The sequence below is a fragment of the Neofelis nebulosa genome, chromosome X, assembly GCF_028018385.1.
Source record: "Neofelis nebulosa isolate mNeoNeb1 chromosome X, mNeoNeb1.pri, whole genome shotgun sequence".
Taxonomy (NCBI): domain Eukaryota; kingdom Metazoa; phylum Chordata; class Mammalia; order Carnivora; family Felidae; genus Neofelis; species Neofelis nebulosa.
The window spans coordinates 40,983,696-41,003,852 of NC_080800.1; the positions used below are offsets into that span (position 1 = coordinate 40,983,696).

The window sequence follows — 20,157 nt, forward strand, 5'->3', positions numbered from 1 at the left end:
TCTGGGTAGCCCTCAGCTTTTTTTTTTTTTGTATTTTTTTTTAAAGTTTATTTACTTTTGAGAGAGCAAGCGAGCGAGCAGGGGAGGAGCAGAGAGGGACAGAGAGGATACCAAGCAGGCTGTGTACTGTCCGTGCAGAGACTGACACAGGGCTCAAACTCATGAACCGTGAGATCGTGACTTGAGCCGAAACCGAGAGCCAGGACTTAACCGACCGAGCCACCCAGGTGCCCCGCCTCATCTTTTCATAGGAGCTTTTTAAAGGCCATTTTGTCCAGCTGGGTGGCAAAAGAGGAAGTCAGATTCGAAGGTGTGGAAGGGATCCAACACGAGAGGGATTCTCTGTTGCTGATGTGGGGAAGGATCCGTGAGCCTCATCCAGGATCTGAGAGCGGCAGCCAGCCAGAAAATGAGGACCTCAGTCCTCCGGCCACAGGAACTGAATTCGGCCAATAACCTGAATGAACTTAGAAGTAGATGCTTCCCCACAGCCTCCAGCTAAGACCCAGCCCAGACTATACCTTGATTCCCGCTTTGTGAGACAGAGAGTAAGCAAGCCCGCCAGGATTTCTGACCTGCAGAACTATGTAAACGGGTGGTGTTCTAAGCCACTGTTTGTGGGAATTTGTTTCAGCTGCAGTAGAGAACTAACACAAAAAAACCCACACGAGTTTGATGCTGGAATCCACAAAAGGCACTTTTCAGTATCCATTAATATAACAGAAATAAAGGAAAAGACAAACGGGGTGAAAGTTGCTGGAATCTAAAAATGGGTAAAATATGTATGCTATAACTGAAAACAAATACAGTAACCAAGAACTCCTTGTGTATGGGTTTTAACAGTGGATTAGACATAGCAGAAGACGGGATTCGTGACTTTGAGGACAACAGGCTTGTCCCAAAGCGAGGGGGCGAAATGCAGAACACCAGAAGCAAACTTCGAGAGGCATTTGGGAAACAGCCAAAAGGTAAATAAAGCACGCATGTTGAAAGAGATCTAAGCCAGGGAGCCAAGAAGCTCTGCGAATCCCAAGCAGGAGTGATAAACTCCTACCATTCCATTTCCAGCCGTGATGGAGGAGCCAGGACTAAACTTCTCCCCCCCCCAACAGTAAACAACTAGATGGCACCAATACGGTCCATGAGGTTAGCAGTGTTCATACAGCGGACAGAGGCCATGCGGGATTGTGAAGCTGAGAGTGCAAAGGGTAAATGAGGTGGGCCCCTCACTCTGGCTCTCTGCTGGGAGGCACTTAGCAAGATGTGATGTAGGGAGGGGGGATCCCAAGAAGAGTTCAGCGGTTCATGGGGTGGAGAAAGAGATCAGTGCTCAGGACAGCCGAGGCTACTAGAAATGTCAGGGCACAGTACTACAAAGGAAGGCATTCTCGACAAGACAGAGCGACAGAAATGGGGAGGCCCCCCTCCCTGAGAAGAATTCACCCAAATCTGCAGGAGTTGCAGAAAAAGCCTGGCAAGGATTTGGTGCGTGTTTTGGCTTGGCTTCTGGCCTCAAGAGGCTATTAAAAGTTCAGTCTAGGAAATCCTTATGAAAAGTTCCAACAAAGCAGATTTATTTTTTTTCTTTTCTTTTTTTTTTTTCTAGAGCATGAGCAGCGGAGGGACAGAGAGCATCTTAAGCAGGTTCCACTCTCAGCGCAGAGACCAACCTGGAGCCTGACCCAGGGCTCAACCCCACAACCCTGGGACCATGAGCTGAGACGAAACCAAGAGTCAGACTCTCAACCAACTGAGCCACCCAGGTGCCCACCAACAAAGCAGATTTAAAAGAACCTATATGGCCAGTCACTGTTCTTGCTGAGCTTATGTAAATAATTAGGCCAAGTTGTTAAAACTGGACTTAGTTTGGGGCACCTGGGTGGCTCAGTCATTTGAGTGTCCCGACTCTTGATTTCGGCTCAGGTCACAATCTCATGGTTGGGGAGTTCGAGCCCTGCGTCGGGCTCTGTGCTGACCGTGTGGAGCCTGCTTGAGATTCTCTGTCTCCCTCATTCTCTCTCATAAAATAAATAAACAAAAATAAAACTAGACTTATTTAAAAAAAATTTTTTTTAACGTTTATTTATTTTTGAGACAGAGAGAGACAGAGCATGAACGGGGGAGGGTCAGAGAGAGGGAGACACAGAATCTGAAACAGGCTCCAGGCTCTGAGTGGTCAGCACAGAGCCCGACGCGGGGCTCAAACTCACGGACTGTGAGATTGTGACCTGAGCCGAAGTTGGCCGCTTAACCGACTGAGCCACCCAGGCGCCCCCAGACTTATTTTACAAACAAATGGTAACTTGCCTATCTTTGGCAAAAATTAGGGTGCTTATAGAAGAAAAACATGTTTCAATGACCTACCTGAGTAACTGTTAGGGTCTAATACTGTTTATTATAAACTGGACTAGAGCCTGATTTCTTCTGGTGCCTGACTACAACTCTCCAAACGCACATTTCTTTAATTTGGATTCACTTGAAGACTAAAGCCGCCCCTTTTTCCTGAAGCCCTGCAAACTAAGTACGAACGACATGATGTAAACTTCCAAGAAATCACCACCACAGCTCACGTGGAGGCAGTGTTCATGCCTGTTGCTGTGTGAGCCATTCAAAGATGTCGAGATATTTGGACTGCAAACCAGGAGGGCCCGTCGGACTGCCACCACTGCCCCTGCTGTATCTGAAGGAGCTTCGAGCCCGACATCTCGAAATCTTCTCTACTGGCCATCCTCAGGACTCAGAGACTGATTTATATTACGATCTAATCATCGGCCATGGGTGGTTCTTTGGTTTCCATAGAAGGGCCTCGTGTTTGGGGCGCCTGGGTGGCTCAGTCGGTGGAATAGGTCACTCTTGATTTCGGGGTTATGGGTTCAAGCCCCAAGCCTGGTGTACAGATTATTTAAAAATTTTCCAAAAAATAAAAAGACACCTACAAAAACCCACGGCCAACATCACACTAAATGGCAAAAGCCTAAACACACCCTCGAGCTCATTAAGTTTTCCTTGTCTATACGGACTCTGCTGATAAGCCTGGCATGTCCAGGAATAAAACTGATGGGCAGTCAGTAGGGCAGCTGTTCAACAGGATGATCAGAAAAGGGCAACATTCAAAGAGCAGGAGTCTGGGGGCAATTGCTTCATCAAACAGTAAGGGTCCCAGGGCGCCTGGGTGGCTCAGTCGGTTGAGCGTCTGACTTCTGCTCAGGTCATGATCTCACGGTTTATGAGTTCGAGCCCCGTGTCGGGCTCTGCGCTGACAGCTCAGAGCCTGGAGCCTGCTTCCGATTCTGTGTCTCCTTCTCTCTCTCTCGGTCCTTCCCCTGCTCTCTCTCTCTCTCTCAAAAATAAATAAACATTAACAAAAAAAATTAAAAACAAAAGTAAGGGTCCCTTGCTCAGTTCCCAGATCTGAGCCAAATTGCAGATCTGGAACCAATGGTCTGGAGAGGAGCCCATGTCCCTCAAAGGAAGGATCCTACAGCATTGTAGCAAGGGTAGATTATAATGCTTATCCTAGCCCCCCGCCCCCATTCCTGAACCTATGGCCATTTATTGGGGCGACTGCACACTGACCAGATGTTTTTAGGACTATTAGACATGGCTTTTTGAGTTCACTTTAATACCCGGACACTCCAAGCATCATCATGGCCCTCCAATTAGAGGGGGTGCGGGCGCTGAGTCCCGGCTAAGTCTGACTCACAGTGGCCCACTGCACCTTGGTCATTGGATGAATGTCCCTGTTGGGTCCCTGGCCTGTGCGGTAAGATCCTGCACTCCTACTGGTCTTCATCATAGTTCTGTTTAACCCGTCATCCTGGCCCTTGCAGAAACCAGCTGGAACAGGGGGATGATGAGGTTAAAGTGCCGCAAGCTCAACCACACAAAATTCCACTTCACAAAAGGAGGTCACGTAGTCCACACCTAGAGATGCTTCCCCGGCCCGTGCACCAGGTGACAGAAGGCTGCCAGCCTTGAGCGGGGCCCAGGGCAGGAAAGCGCAGGCTGTAGCGCAAGCAGCCTTGTCGCTTGGACCATATGAGGTGGCTGACCCTACGGTTGTCATGAGCGTCAGTGGTGGGAAAGGCTGCCCCGGGAGAATCAGGTCCCTGTGAGTCTGGTGCGAGGCCATGGGATCTGCAGTTGAGAATACCACTTTGGAGAAACCACTGTTGGGCCCTGGTAGGGACCAGAAACGCCATTTCATCACACTGCTCCAGACCATTTACTGAATGACACAAAACTGCCGAGTGCTAGTGTGGAGCAAGGGTATACTTGGAAATGGGTCTGGTCTACCATGGGCACGGTCCCTTGGGCTAGATGACCTAGCTTGTCGTACTGAGCTCGACAAGGTAAGAAATGGCTGTGGCAGGTAAGAAATGATGGATGGAGCGTCTGGAAGGGCCCTGCATACGAGTCACAATACCGTCCGTGAGCATTTGGGAGCATAGCAATACCACCTTCTGCAGATAACTATTCTTTGGAGAAGTTTCTAGCCTGCTACTGGCATTCCTCCCTCTGCTGTGAGCCACCCCCCTCAAAGTACTTCCAAGGCACCTAAGGTGCTTTTAAGATGAATTATAATACCAGAGGGGGAAAAAAATCCATACATTAAATGGTAGGTTTGTGACCCTGGAAAAACAGAAGGCAATTGGAAACTCCAGGAAAATAAAGTACCAGGCAAAAAAGCAAATGACTGTTGGAAACAATTTGCATTTTCTGACGAATTTCCTCATTTTATGTTTTCTTGTTCATATTATGCACTTAAAGACCATGACTTGTATCTCCTATGTCTGAATTGCCTGTGGGTCTGCTTCTACTGTTCACTTTTTTTCTTAACTTGACTCAGGGTGCGCCCGGCAATTTTTAAGATCATGTATTTATTTTGAGAGACAGAGTGAGCGGGGGAGGGGCAGAGAGAGAGGGAGAGAGAGAATCCCAGGCAGGCTCCGTGCGGAGCCCAACACGGGACTCGAACCCATGAACGTGAGATCATGACGTGAGCCGAAACCCAGGGTTGGAAGCTTAACCGACTGAGCCACCCAGGCGCCCCAGCAATTTCTGACTGAATACCACAATGCGTGAGAAATTGTAGAAACTCTAGATGAGCTTTAGTTCCTGACAGGCTAATTATATAAATGACCTCAATTCAGTTAGGTGGTGAGCTAACTCAAGTTGGGGCATCAATCTTTTAAAGATCCGGTCTATAGCCACTTCCTCCTAATTCCTAAAGTCCTTCAGAGATTCCAGCTGAGAGTCTTGTGGTATTTTCCAGGGCCCTTCATCACTGCTGGGATCCGAACTCCAAGTGTGGTCACCTTGGCACAAAATTCTCCTGAAAGCTCTCCTTGGTACCTCAGGCACTTGGCTGTTCCCCATCTCTGAATTTGTCTCATGCCATTTACCAGTGACCCCCTTGTGGGGAAAAGCTCAGTTTATCTCTCGTCACTTGCCTCCAAGATTTTGCCACTCAAGTCCTACTGTCTTAGCTCAGGGTGCCCTCAGGTCCTAGAAGCCAGCTGCAGTTTTTTGGCACATGAGCGTTTTCAACATGGCTGCTTACTTCATCAGACCAGCAAGGAAAGGCTCTGTCCAATCTACGAAGATGGCAGTCTTATAGGGCATACTCGCAGGAGCGACATCACATCACTTTTGCCATAATCTAGTGTTTAGAAGCAAGTCTCAGTTCTGCCCACACTCGAGGGGGGAAGGTTACATAGGGCACAATTCACTGGGGTCACCTGGCACGTGCCTGATACAACTGCTGATAAAAGGGCCAGTTGAGGGAAGACGAGCATTCGAGCAGCATTCATGGATAGCACAGTGAAAAGAGCTTTATATTTGGTGTCGGAAGTCAGTTTCGTCTCCTTACTTGTGGTACTTTTGACCATTCGCGACATCTCTTCACATCTGCAAATCTGTTAGCTGGTAACTTACGTCACAGGATTTGGTGAACTATGATGGTACTTTTATTTTTACTTTAAAAAAATTACATACAAGGGCACCTGGGTGGCTCAGTCGGTTAAGCGTCCGACTTCAGCTCAGGTCATGATCTCACGGTTTTTGAGTTCGAGCCCTGCATCGGGCTCTGTGCTGATAGCTCAGAGCCTGGAGCCTGCTTCGGATTCTAGGGCTCCCTCTCTCTCTGCCCCTCACCCACTAGTGCTCTCTCTCAAAAATAAATATACATTAAAAAAATGGAAAATAAAAAATCACACACAGATATTAAAAACAAGGGATACCCATTCTCGACACAAAAACATATTCTCAAAACCAAAGACAAAGCTGAATGGGAAAACGGATGTGAAGACAGAAGCAAGTATGCACAGAATTATTTTAATCAACTTATTTTATTGGTGGTTTCTGTAAACTATATTCAAAACATTTAAAAATCTATGATCTCAACACCCAAATGACAATTTGCTTAATAATTTGGTATATTTCGTTCCTAGATTTTTGTTCTACATGTCTACCTACTTACAACTAAATAGCAATAAATATAATACAAATATATATGTACATATGTGCATATAATTTTACTTAGCATAAAATTGCTATAGTTCTACCACCCAGAGTCACTGATACAATAGTATTTGTACAATATGTATTTGTTTGCAATGTAAAGCATATGGTATAGTTTTATAATCTGTTTTTTTCACAATAGATTACCATGAACATTTCCCCAAATCCTCAAATATAAGATCACTTAAAAAAAAATTTTTTTTAATGATCATTTGAGAGAGAGAGAAAGAGAAGAGAAGAGTGGGGGAGGGGCAGAGCGAGAGGGGGACACAGAATCCGAAGCAGGCTCCAGGCTCTGAGCTGTCAGTCCAGAGCCCAACGCGGGGCTCGGACCCACGAACCGCGAGATCACGACCTCAGCGGAAGTCAGATGTTTAACCGACTGAGCCAGCCAGGCGCCCCAAGCAAAGATAATTCTTAATTGTCCACATTATCCCACCTTAATGATATATCGAATTTTAATCACTTACCTATTATGGGATATTCAACTTCCGATTTGTTTCACAATTTAAATAATATTGTTGTCACAGGAGATGCTCTGACAATTAAAAATCTTTTATTGCCTCACCATAAAGTGACTACTCTTTCTTACAAGGCAAAGAATGTTAAGTTGTAAGCACTGTTTCCAAGCAAGGTGTGCCTTTTCTGTAAGGGATTTGCATTTTTGCACTGAAGATGATGGGTAACATGTGTGAGATCTCTTTGAGCCCCTTTGTGACAGGGACCCTGATGAATCATCTCCCATTCTACTTAAGGGAGCAATTTTTCTAGTTGTTTAAGAAATAATAAGGGGTGGGGTGCCTGGGTGGCTCAGTCAGTTAAGCGTCCAACTCTTGATTTCAGGCGTCAGGCTCTGGGCTGATGGCTCGGAGCCTGGAGCCTGTTTCCGATTCTGTGTCTCCCTCTCTCTCTGCCCCTCCCCCGTTCATGCTCTGTCTCTCTCTGTCCCAAAAATAAATAAAAAACGTTGAAAAAAAAATTTATAAAAGAAATAATAGGGGGTGGGGTGCCTGGGTGGCTCAGTCAGTTAAGCGTCCAACTCTTGATTTCAGCTCAGGTCATGATCTCACCCCTGAGACCGAGCCCCGTGTTGGGCTCTGCGCTGACAGTGTGGAGCCTGCTTGGGATTCTGTTTCCCCCTCTGTCCCTCCCCCACGTGCCCGTATGCATGCGCCCTCTCTCTCAAAAATAAATAAACATTAAAAATAATAACAGGGCTGGGGCGCCTGGGTGGCTCAGTCAGTTAAGCGTCCGACTTCGGCCCAGGTCATGATCTCGCGGTTCGTGGGTTCGAGCCCCGCAGCGGGCTCTGTGCTGACAGCTCGGAGCCTGGAGCCGGTTTCCGATTCTGTGTCTCCTTCCCTCTACCCCTCCCCCACTCACTCGTGCTCTCGAAAAATCAACATTAAAAATAAAAAAATAATAATAATAACGGGGAGTTTGCCCCAGCTGGGATTAACAGTTTATGCTCTATACTGTTCTTTCAAAAGTGTGTTCTATTCCAGGGCGAACCTCACTTTTTTCTATTTGACTCCTTGTTAGCAGCCTCTGCACCTTTCCCACAGAATGTTACAGAATATGGAACACATTTCTCTCATAATTGCTGACATAGTTTTCTAAACTCATTCGACTCTTAGTTTTTCCTCAGCATAAAGACTCTGTTAGGCGATAACATTTACATTCTTTCTCAAGGTTGTCTCACGTCAATACACTCATAATTCTGCCACTGTTGAATTCCCTGATATACAATTCACTCGTAAGACCTTCTGGGTGAAAAACTGGTCGCATTTATTACATGCTTCTGGAATTATATTTTTGAACCTTCTATTACATTAAAGGAACATTAATATCTGAAGAGTTTCTGACATTCTTGACATTGCTAAGATTACTCCCCAGGATGAACTGATCTATAATGAGGTATAATAGGGAAATTCTCCCACGCTCAAGTATATTAATAGGTTTTATCTCCTGTATGACTTCTCTGATGTTTAATCAGAGTTGACTTCCCACTGAAGGCTTTTCCACAGTCTCTGCATTCATAGGGTTTTTCTCCCGTGTGAGTTCTGTGATGTACAATGAGAGTTGATTTCACACTGAAAGCTTTCCCACATTCACTACATTCGTAGGGTTTTTCTCCTGTGTGAATTCTCTGATGTTTAATGAGAGTTGACTTCCTACTGAATGCTTTCCCACAGTTGCTGCATTCGTAGGGTCTCTCTCCTGTATGAATTCTCTCATGTTTTATCAGTGGTGACTTTTCGCTGAAGGCTTTCCCACATTCGCTGCATTTGTAGGGTTTCTCTCCTGTATGAGTTCTGTGATGTACAACAAGGGTTGACTTTTCGCCAAAGGCTTTCCCGCATCTTCTGCACTCATAAGGCTTCTCTCCTGTATGAGTTCTTTGATGGACAGAGAGGTGTGATTTTCCACTGAAAGTCTTCCCACATATGCCGCATTCGTAAGGCTTCTCTCCTGTGTGAGTTCTCTGATGGACAGAGAGGTGGGACTTCCCCCTGAAGCTTTTTCCACATTTACCGCACTCGTAAGCTTTCTCTTTTATAGGAGATCTCTGGTGTTTAATGGGGTTGGGTTTCTCATCAGAGGGTTTCCCATGTTTATTACAGTTAGGTTTCTCACCCGTGTGAGTCCTCGGGTACATAAGGCCGGATCTACCACAGTGGACTCCTTCATAAAATGCTTGTCTAATGTGTGTTTTTTCATGCCTAGTAAGGTGATAGGAGCTCTTAAAGGCTTTTGCACATTCACCACATACAAATGGTTTCTCTGCTGTATGAGTTCGCGTATGTTTCATCAGCGTTGACTTCTGGATAAAGGTTTTCCCACATTCGCTGCACTCATAGGGCTTCTCCCCTGTGTGAGTTCTCTGGTGTGCAATGAGGGTTGACTTCTGGCTGAAGGCTCTTGTACATTCGCTGCACTCATAGGGCTTCTCTCCCGTGTGAGTTCTCTGGTGCACGACAAGGTTGGCTTTCTGGATAAACACTTTCCCGCATTCAGAACACTCAAAGAGTTTCTCCCTGGTTTGACTTCTTGGAGATTTATCGAGGGCTTGCTTATGGTGGAGGGTTTTTCCACGTTGACGAGGCTCAAAGAATTTCTCTCCAGGCTGCGCTGGATAAAGATTAGGGTGGAAGCACGACTTCCAATGTGCCTTACACTCATCACCTTTCTTTCTTACAGAACTTCTGCTTTGACAGAGAAAGTTTAAATTATGTTTTGAACACCTTCCTGATGAATAATATCTAGGGAGTCTTTGTCTTATAGAAACAAAGTCTGTGCCCGGATAAATGACTGTCCTGAATGTTGTCAATTCCTGGCCACTTTGGTCCTTCTGTGTTTCCTGGTCTATGAATGCAGTCGGCCACAGACGTTGGTCTTGGCTTTCCTTGTGGTTGTCCATCTGGTCATGCACTTGCCAGAATTCTGGGAAAAAAAGGCAAGGAACTCATTGGACTTGTAATGGGGTAAATCTGGAGCTGAGGTGGATGGGCTGTGTCCATGCCCCACGAGCACCGCCTCCCCTCTTACTGTGAACATGAAGAACTATGCTGGCCCGTGTTGAACAAAAATAATTGAATCCACAGTCAGGCTCAAAACCAAGAAACTGGGTGTCAGAAGTGAAGTGGAAATTTAAAGTGACGGGGTGACCAGAAATGGAAGCTTCGGGATTTGCAGTGATAATCCAGACCAAAGGGCAAAAATCTTCAGGAAACTGGTATAGGTAATTCCCGCTTACAGCTAGAATCGCAGGGGCCTTCCATGTTTGTCAAAGAGAAGCCAGGAAAACTCCCCACTGGACGAGGAAATTGGAGAGAAAGATGTTATAAAGCAAAAGCCTAGTTGTGCGACTCAATCCGAAACGATGAGTACAGAGTCCACAAGCTGACAAATTAACATGAAAAACTGGTCCTGCTATTACTAGGTTCCTAGATATGGCAAACCCCAAAAGATATATCTTAGGATTTTATAGCTTAGGACTCACACAACTTCTGTGGAAAGCCAATTCTCACTGAAGAATTCACAGTAAAATAATTTAAACCTCCCAAGGAAATGAACCATCTTGATACTCCCGGTGTCAGCAGATAATCCCATTTCCTAGAACTGTAGCTAACAGAACACTCTAGACTTTAAAATAAATATATTTCAAATATTCAAAGAAATAAGGTAAGAGCTATACTATCGGAAGGGGAAAGGAACATTTCAGAAAAGGAACAAATATAAATATAAAAGAATATATAGGCATTATTAAAGCTCTAAATAGAGAAGTTGAACAGACTAGTCACATCAGATGACATCTTGGGAAATCACCCTGATTGCAGCGTGAAGAGCTAACAAAATGGAAATATGGTAAGACAAATAGAAAAATGGTGAGTTCCAACACAGGTTTAATAGAAAATCCAAATGGAAACGGTAGAAAGGGACAGGAGCAGGGCACCCGGGTGGCTCAGTCGGTTAAGCGTCCGACTTCGGCTCAGGTCATGATCTCATGTTTCATGAGTTGGAGCCCCGCATTGGGCTCTGTGCTGACGGCTCGGAGCCTGAAGCCTGCTTCGGATCCTGTGTCTCTCTTTCTTTGCCCCACCCCCACATGCGCTCTGTCTCTCAAAAATGAATATACGTTAAAAAAAATTTTTTTTAAAGACAGGGACAGGGACAATATGCCAGGAAAAGGGAAAACAGAGCAGCCCTGAGGCTGCTAGGCTTAGAAAGGCTGGCTTGCAAGGTTCGGCCCTGCAGTCTGGGAAACTGGGAGCTCAGCAATGTCTCCACCATCCCCTAACTGATAAGGCTGCTTGTACAAACAATGTGATTTATGCTGAACATTTCCCTTCCTTCTGTGTGCCTGAAATTCTGGTATGTGCAAGGCAGGGCAACTGAGGGTGCTGAGTTTCTACTGGGCCTCCCCGGGCACACATTGCTGCATTTTTTTCTGCTGGGACAAGTGTGCCCCGGGTGACCCTAGATGGGAGGGAGAGAGCATAAGGCATCCTATACATGGATTCATCCAGACTCTGCTAGTGTCTTCCCCCCTTATGACCTAGTGGTATATGTTTACTACATCGCTGTAATAGATCGGAGCTGTAGATACAACTATATGCTGAGTCCCACGGATCCTTCTCGAAAATCACTAAATATGGTACTGGTCTTGGGGACCCCTGATCTAGGCAATATCTGAAGAGACAATGACTGGTAGTTTTCTAGAAGGGAAGAAAGGCATGCATCCTACCACTCAATGTCCAGAGTCCTGAGTGTGGTAAATAAAAGCAGATCGGTACCAGGACACAGTTTAGTGCCACCACAAGACTTGAGAGTCAGAAAGTAAGTGGTGAAAGCTACCATGGAGAAATTTTTAAAATCACCTATAAAGAAACAATTAGAGGGGCACCTGGGGGGCTCAGTCGGTTAAATGTCCGACTTCAGCTTAGGTCGTGATCTCACGGCTTGTGGGTTCGGGCCTCGCATCGGGCTCTATGCTGACAGCTCAGCGCCTGGAGCCTGCTCGGGATTCTGTGTCTCCCTCTCTCTCTGCCCCTTCCCTGCTGTGTCTCAAAATAAGCAAATAAACTTTAAGAAGAAAAAAGAAACAATTAAAGCAACCCCAGACTTGATCAGCAATAAAAGAAGCCAAAAGATTAAAGAATATACTCAAAGTCCTGAGAGAAGCCTGACGTCATCTTAGAACTCTATCCCCAGATAAATTATCACAAAGAAAAATGACAAAATGAAGATGTTTTTAGACAAGAAAAGGCATGGAATTTGCCACACACAAAGCCTGGCTGAGAATAATGCTTGGTGCTTGAATTTTTCAGGAGGAAAATACCAAAGGGGGTGGAGGTTAAAAAAAAAATGTAGTAAAGGCAGGAAAAAAGAGGTAAAGAAAAAGCAGGATATATAGAAAGTACAATAAAAGCAGAAATACTATCATAGTAATAGCACAATAAATTTATATTAACCCCATTTGTTAAAGGTCAACCATATTAAATTTTATTTTTAAAAATCAGCTTTATGGGGGCGCCTGGGTGGCTCAGTTAAGCATCTGACTCCAGATTTCCACTCAGGTCACGATCCCGTGGTTCATGAGTTTGAGCCCTGAGTCGGGCTGGGAGCTGACAGTGCAAAGCCTGCTGGGGATTCTCCCTCTTGCCCTCTCTCTCTGCCCCTCCCCCACTCAACTCTCTCTCAAAATAAAAATGAAAATCACCTTTATATTTTCAAAAGACAATTAGAGCAAAATGAGAGAGGAACTCTGAAAATAAAATTATGGAAAGACATGTACCTGGTCCTGAATAACCAAAAAAATAGCTGGTAAAACAATGCTTATGTCCTATAAAACATAAAATGACCTTGATGCCAAAAGAAAATAAGGACAGAATATGAGAATATTCTAAAGCACTTTCATTTAAATAGATTCAAGACTCGGGGCGCCTGGGTGACTCAGTCGGTTAAGCATCGGACTTCGGCTCGGGTCACGATCTTGTGGTTCGTGAGATCGAGCCCTGCGTCGGGCTCTGTGCTGACAGCTCAGAGCCTGGATGGAGCATGCTTTATGATTCTGTGTCTCCCTCTCTTTCTGCCCTGCTCCCCCTTCTCACTCTCAAAAATAAATTAAAAAAAAAAACATTAAATTTTTTTAAAATTAAAAAACAATAGATGCAAGACTCTTTTTTTTTTTTTTTTTAGAAAGATTTTATTTGTAAGTAATCTCTAAACCCAACATGGGGCTCAAATCTACAACCCTGAGATTAAAGGTCAAATGCTCCACCAACTGGGCCAGACGGGTGCTCCAAATAGATGAAAAACTCTTTTTTTCAAGTTTATTTATTCTGAGAGAGAGAAAGAGCGAGAGCACACTACAGCAAGCAAGGGAGAGAGAGAGAGAGAGAGAGAGAGAGAGAGAGAGAGAGAATCCCAAGCAGGCTCTGTGCCGTCAGCACAGAGCCCGATGTGGGGCTGGACCTCATGAACTGTGAGATCATGACCTGAGCCAAAGTGAGACACTTAACCCACTGAGCCACCCAGGCGCCCCTACGTGCAAAACTCTTAAATATACAAAGGAAACTGATTCTATTTATGGGAGAAAAAAGGTAAATAATATCCAATAATGTTGACAATGTACGTACCCTACTGTGTATTCCATTTGTGGCTATAACACAGAGAAAATCCTACAAGTGTGAGCCAGGATACATGTACAAGAATGGCAACAAATACAGGAAATAAATTCCCAGTAACAGAGGTATGGGTTGATGGACTGCAATACTCCCAACGCTGGAATGCTATACCAGCATTGAAAATGAATGAACTAAATGTAATACACCAGCTCAAAGGGCAACGCTGAATACAGAAAGAAAGTTTTGGAAAGAACCCTAAAGTTCAAGTGCACTAAGCTGGTAGATTTCCAAAAGGAACACCATACAGATTACAGATGCAAATAGATGTAGTCCAAGTATAAAAACATGGATGAGAAGGGTACTCACCAAATTCATGGTACTGTTTGCCCGGGGAGTGAACGAGAGGAGCGGGACTCAGGACAGGAAAAGGACACCTTTATTTGTAAAGCTCTATTTCTTTTATTAAAAAAAAAAAAAACCCACCACCACCAAGTATCAAAATACTGATATTTGCTAATTCTGGGAGGTAAGCACAAAGGTATGTTACAATGATGATTTTCTGTACTTCTCTTCAGTTTTAAGAGAAATGCACTAAGGCAAGACTTCTGGAAAGGGGGAGTGAGGATCTCAGTAAATCTTTCCCCCCCATGAAAGCAACGAAAATACTGGCAAAATTATCAAAATCTATCCTTTGAGGAGTTAGGAAATTAACCAAAGGCATACAACAAATTAAGAAGCGTTTATTCAGGGCCACTGGGTGGCTCAGTCGGGTGAGCGTCTGACTCTTGATTTCGCTCAGATCATGATCTCACAGTTGGTGAGTTCGGGGCCCGCGTCGGGCTCCATGCTGACAGTGTGGAGCCTGCTTGGGGTTGTCTCTCTCTCTCTCTCTCTCTCTCAAATAAACATTTTTTAAAAATTTAAAAAGAAGCATTTATTCAAGAAGAACCGGTGAACCTCAGTGAGAACAGCCCAATCTGTGGTGTTTCAGTTGGTGCCACTCACCTCTTCTCCCTGTACCCCAAACCGCTGGCTCCCCAACTCTGCCCCGTAAGCAGTGAAAACTGGCAGCCTCACAGCAGCCTGGGGGGCTGACCTGTTTTGGATCTCCACCGAAAGCTCCATCTGCACATTTGCTGTCACTGTGTGACCTAACTTGGAGCTCAGCTCTAAGAAAGAAAGCTTACAATATGGTAACTCAAATCCACATGAAGAAATAAAGAGCATCAGTAAAGAGAGCATGCAGGGAAATGCTAACACAGCAAGCCTGGCTCCTGGCTGAAGTCTGGAAAGTCAGTTTCTAGAATGTTCCCTACACTGATAAGACTATCTTGCCTGCTTGGGGCACTGAACACCTGTTGTTCTTCTGGGAGTCCAGATGTCCGACCATTAGGGGCTGATGATTTTGTGACCTGAGGTGCCTATTGTTATACGGTCAACTTGGAATCTTCGACAAAGTGAAAAGGGCTTTTTAAAAAAAAACAAAAAGACGAAAAACAACTTGCTTGCCACTTGGACTTGAAATGTGGCTGTCAGTCTCTGCAGCATCTTGGCTCTGTACGAGAAAGGAGCAACTATCCCTGTGGGGATTGATCTCCTACCCAAGTGCCCAGGAATACTGGTGAAAATGATCCCATATCAAGGCACATGGAGAAACGTCACCGAACATGAGATAAACGGGCGGGGGTGGATCTTATAAGCTTACAGACAGAAAAAAAAAAATTGATACCAGGTATCAATACTCAGAATAGGGGCACCTGGGCGGCTCAGTCACTTAAGCATCTGACCTCAGCTCAGGTCACGATCTCAGGGTCCGTGAGTTCAAGCCCCATGTCGGGCTCTATGCTGACAGCTTGGAGCCTGGAGCCTGCTTCGGATTGTGTCTCCCTCTCTCTCTGCCCCTCCTCCGCTCACACTCTGTCTCTCTCAAATAAGTAAATGTTAAAAAATAATAATAATAATCAGAATAGATTCAGAGTTCTCAAAAGGAACATTGAAAATCAGAAGACAATGGTGCAATGCCTTCAGAAGTCTAAGGGAAAGAAACGTCCATCCTAGAACTCTACCCCAAGCTCAACTCTCCATCTAGGACGAGGATAACCAATACTTCTAGATATTCAACAACCTCAACAAATGTACCTCCCATGGACCTACGTTCTTTCTGAGTCGAGTCCTGGAAGACGGTGCTCCAATGAACCGTGGAAGAGGGCGTGGCATAAAGCGAATGGGGACTCCAACAAAGCAGAAAGTGGAGGGAGCCCCCAGAATGATGGTGAAGGATGTGAGGGCAGCCACGCGAGCAGCGATGAGGATAATCCACCCAGGAGGGAGAGGGTCAGATGGCTCCAGACAAGCTCAGGGGTTATGACATTGATTGGAACACCTGATAGCTCTGGAAAGCATCCGGAGCCACTCTAGATGGCTGGTTATGGAGTGTTCAAGTTGAGCTGGCAGGAAGTACGTACAGAAAGAAGCAAAGCAAAGAAATAAAGCAAATATTAACCAAAGGAAGCAAAGAGTTACGCGGGAGAGCTAAACTAATCACAGGTTACCGCACGGCTCAGCTGCGTACAATGTTTACACAGCCATAACGCTGTAGACAGAAGTACTGTCGGGAACCACATCTCTGGTAGAATCATACTGGGAACACCGGGGAACAAAACGTCTTGGTGTGAGGATGTGTGTGAGAGGCAGGAGAAATGAAGTGAGCTAAATCTCAATCTTCCGTAGCAGAAAATTCTACATAATTATCGTGAGATACATATAAATTATAAGGAATAGTGATACAAAAGACACCTGCTATCCACCACTCACTAAAAAACAAATTATCGTGGGGTGCCTGGCTGGCTCAGTGAAAAGAGCATGTGACTCTTGATCTCAGGGTCATGAGTTCAAGCCCCACGTTGGGTGTGGAGCCTACTTAAAAAAAAAAAAAAAGAAAAGAAAAAGAAAAACAGGGGCACCCAGGTAGTTCAGTCAGTTAGGTATCTGATTCTTGATTTTGGCTCAGGTCATGATCTCATGGTCGTGGGACTGAGCCTCACATAGAGCTCCAAGCTGGGCCTGGAGCCTACTTAAGAGTCTTTCTCTCCCTCTGCCCCTCTCCCACTTGAGTGCATGTACACGCACTCTCTGAAAAAAAAACACCCAAAAAACAAATTATCATTACCTTTGAAGTTCATGTGCCCATTTCATTTTCTTTCTTCTCAGATAATCACTATCCTGCATTTTATGTTTATAATGACTTTGACTTTCTTTATAGCTTTACCACACTTTTCTCATTCTTTAAACCTCAGCCATGATCTACTTTGGTAAAAATGAAACCTATTTTTCTTTTAATCGAAAAAGAATACTGCCTTAGGTCAGTAAATCTGAAATCTCAGATGAAACACAACTGTCTAGAAAAATGACCAGAATTGACAGAGGATACAGGAAACAGGAATAAATCAGTAATTATTTTCAAAATCATAAAATTCACCCTGTAATCAAAAGTCTTGCCCTAAAAAAGGGCATCCTACCCAGAAGTTTTTTTAACATTTATTTATTTTTGAGACAGAGAGAGAGAGAGCATGAACAGGGGAGGGTCAGAGAAAGAGGGAGACACAGAATCCGAAACAGGCTCCAGGCTCTGAGCTGTCAGCACAGAGCCCGATGCGGGGCTCGAACCCACGGACCGCGAGATCATGACCTGAGCCGAAGTCGGACGCTTAACCAACTGAGACACCCAGGCGCCCCTGGAAGTTCTCATAGATGATTGCCATCAACTCACACGAACAGATATACTGCAGTCAATTAGTTTCAGAAACTAGAAAAAGAAGGAAAAGTGCCCAGTCTGTTTTATGCAGCCAGTATAACCTCGTATACCAGAATAAGAGGACAGCACAAGAAAAGAAAATCGAAGCTCTTTCTCACTTCTGAACATTAATGCAAGACTCTTAAACGTGAGCAGACTTCAATTTATTAAAAGAAATGCGTCACAACCAAGTAGAATTGAGCAGACGAGTGGAGGAACAGTTCAATATCAGAAAACCTATTAACATAATCCACCCCATGAATAGATCAAAGGAGAAAAATTACCTTGTCAACAGAGGCAGAAAATAAGCATTCGAGAAAATAGTAACACTCATTCATGATGTTTAAGAAAGTCTCATTAGCAAACGAGGAATACAGAAGCAGCTTCGGATGGAAGGGATCTTTCAAGATAGCACAGCAAATACACGTAATGGTGGGTTTTTTGAGTTCTGTCACCTCTCTGGGCCTCAGTTTTCTCATCGATAAAATGAAGCTAACAGCCAACTGACTTGACAGGGTTCTCCAAGGATTAAGTGTGTGAAAAGCATCCAGAACATAGCAAGCACTCACATACTTCCTATCATTATTTTCCTATCACTGTCCTCATTATTTTCATTAAAATCAGAAACAAACAAAGAATTCACTATCACTGCATCTATTAAACACTGTACTACATGCCCTGATAGGAGAGAAGAAAAAGAAAGAAAATGTACGATTGGGAAGGAAAAGACAAGATTGTTTTTATGAAGAGAACTCTTTACATAGAAGACTCAAGAGAATCTAAGAACTATTAGTATTTTTTTGTTGAGAGACAGCACGATCGGGGAGGGCCGGAGAGATAGGGAGACACAGGATCGGAAGCAGGCTTGAGGCTCTGAGCTGTCAACACAGACCCCAACGTGGGGCTCAAACTCACGAACCGTGAGATCATGACCTGAGCCGAAGTCGGACACTTAACCCACTGAGCCACCCAGGTGCCCCCGCTAAGACAGTAAACCTTAAAAGTTCTCATCAGGAGGGAAAAAAAAAAGCCCACTCTTTCTCTTTCAAAGGCTGCTAATACGATACTACTAAGTGCTTCTCTAGTCCAGCGATCTTAGCAGGACTTAAAAGGAGCAGGTCAGAACCACTTAACATCCCTCAGTAGTAACACAGGCCTTAAAAGTCTGAGAGGTTAAGGTGGAAGGAGCAGGGGAAGGAGACCTCTTCCAGGAGAGCTGTGGGAAAACTGTGGCATTTTGTCTCCCCAACAACACGGGAGGGAGGAGCGTATTCACCTGACCCCTCGTCTAGTAAGGACTCTAGGAGACAACTTGCTTGATGTATGCCTGCTAGAGTTTGGGGGACACACAGGGCGTGGCACCCCATCTGCACCCAGAAAAACTACGGGCGCCAAAGAGGCCACATAGGGGTGTGAAGAGATCAAGGTGCCAGGCACGGGTACACACACGCACACAGTCCACAAGCCAGATGTGGCCCCTCTGGGTGTGAACAGGGCGGGGTTACTTTGGGAAGAAGGCTTCCTGCTAGCATCGAGGTGACAGCAGCAAAGAGAGACTGGGCATGCTTCTTTTGCCCCCAAAAACTTCCAGCCTGCAGCACCGAAGCCGGCGTTAGTTGGCGGAGAGGTTTCCCTTTAAATGAGGTTCACAGTTTTCACTGTTATCTGTGATTAAACTTTTTTTTTTAAGTTTATTTATTTTGAGGGAGAGAGGGAGTGCGTGAGAGCAGGGGAGGGGCAGAGAGAGAGGGAGACGGAGAAATCTCAAGCAGGCTCTGCACGGTCAGCACAGAGCCCGATGCAGGGCTCGATCCCACAAGCTGTGAGATTATGTCCCAGCCAAAATCAAGAGTCAGACGCTTAACCGACTGAGCCACCCAGGCGCCTCTGATTACACTTTTAAAACTAGAACAAGTCTACCAGGGGCTCTCAGAAATTAAAAAGATAATACAGGAGTATTATCAACAACTTTTGTTAGGATGTCCCTGGAACCACAGTGGAGGGGACGGCCATCTTGCCAGCGCAACCCAACGGAAAGCCCCAGAACGAACTGAAGGTCAACCAATCACCGAGCGACAGCACGACCCGGCGAGAGAAAGGCCCACCCGGACCTAAACCCGGAACCGCTGCAGCTTAAAAACCCTACCCCACCACACCCGGGCGCCAAGTTCCCTGACTCCTCTCTCTCTCTCCCCCTGAGTCATGGAACCTCGCCCGAGACCTTAATTCCCAATAAAGCCTTTGACTGCTAAAATTTTTTAGCTTCTGACTTTATCTTTACCCTGCCCTACGCCTGACCTTAACATTTGGTGCCGAAACCCGGGGGGAGCTACATAGTAGCTCGCCTCCCTTGGCCGAACTCCCTCCTCGCCAAGCCAGACACCAACCACCCTACTCACAAGCGCCTACAGGAGCCGGTAAGTAGGACAGACCCCTCCTTCCCTCCTCCAACTACGGCTGACACCCAGGAGAGATGTCTCGCAAGTCAGTCTCCCTTCCTCCACACGCCGTAAGGCCCGCACGCCAACAGACCCCTTATTGCAGCGCGAGGGACGCCTCGCCCTGCCACGCCAATGGGGAGTAACGAGTCTAAGCCGCCTCAATCTCTTACCCCCCCCTCCAATGTCTGTTAAAAAACTTCCGGCTCCTGGGCTTACAAGGCGAACTTCGTCGTAACCGACTCACCCACTTTTGCACTGTAGTCTGGCCTCA

At 45.5% G+C, this 20,157-nt stretch overlaps 1 protein-coding gene across 9 annotated transcripts in view; it reads right to left on the reverse strand.

Moving 5' to 3' along the window:
• Positions 1-20,157, reverse strand: part of ZNF674 (zinc finger protein 674) — a 50,345-nt gene that overhangs the window by 7,959 nt on the left and 22,229 nt on the right. For 7 of the 9 annotated variants that reach the window (XM_058714669.1, XM_058714670.1, XM_058714673.1 and 4 more), the window contains one exon: positions 8,287-9,966. The exons of 1 other annotated variant lie outside the window; for it this stretch is intronic. In XM_058714669.1, the coding sequence (XP_058570652.1) occupies positions 8,474-9,966 (1,493 nt within the window). In that variant the 3' untranslated portion in view covers positions 8,287-8,473. Of the gene's footprint in view, positions 1-8,286; positions 9,967-20,157 lie in introns of those variants that run through there. One more of the 9 variants, XM_058714678.1, reaches the window with a different exon arrangement.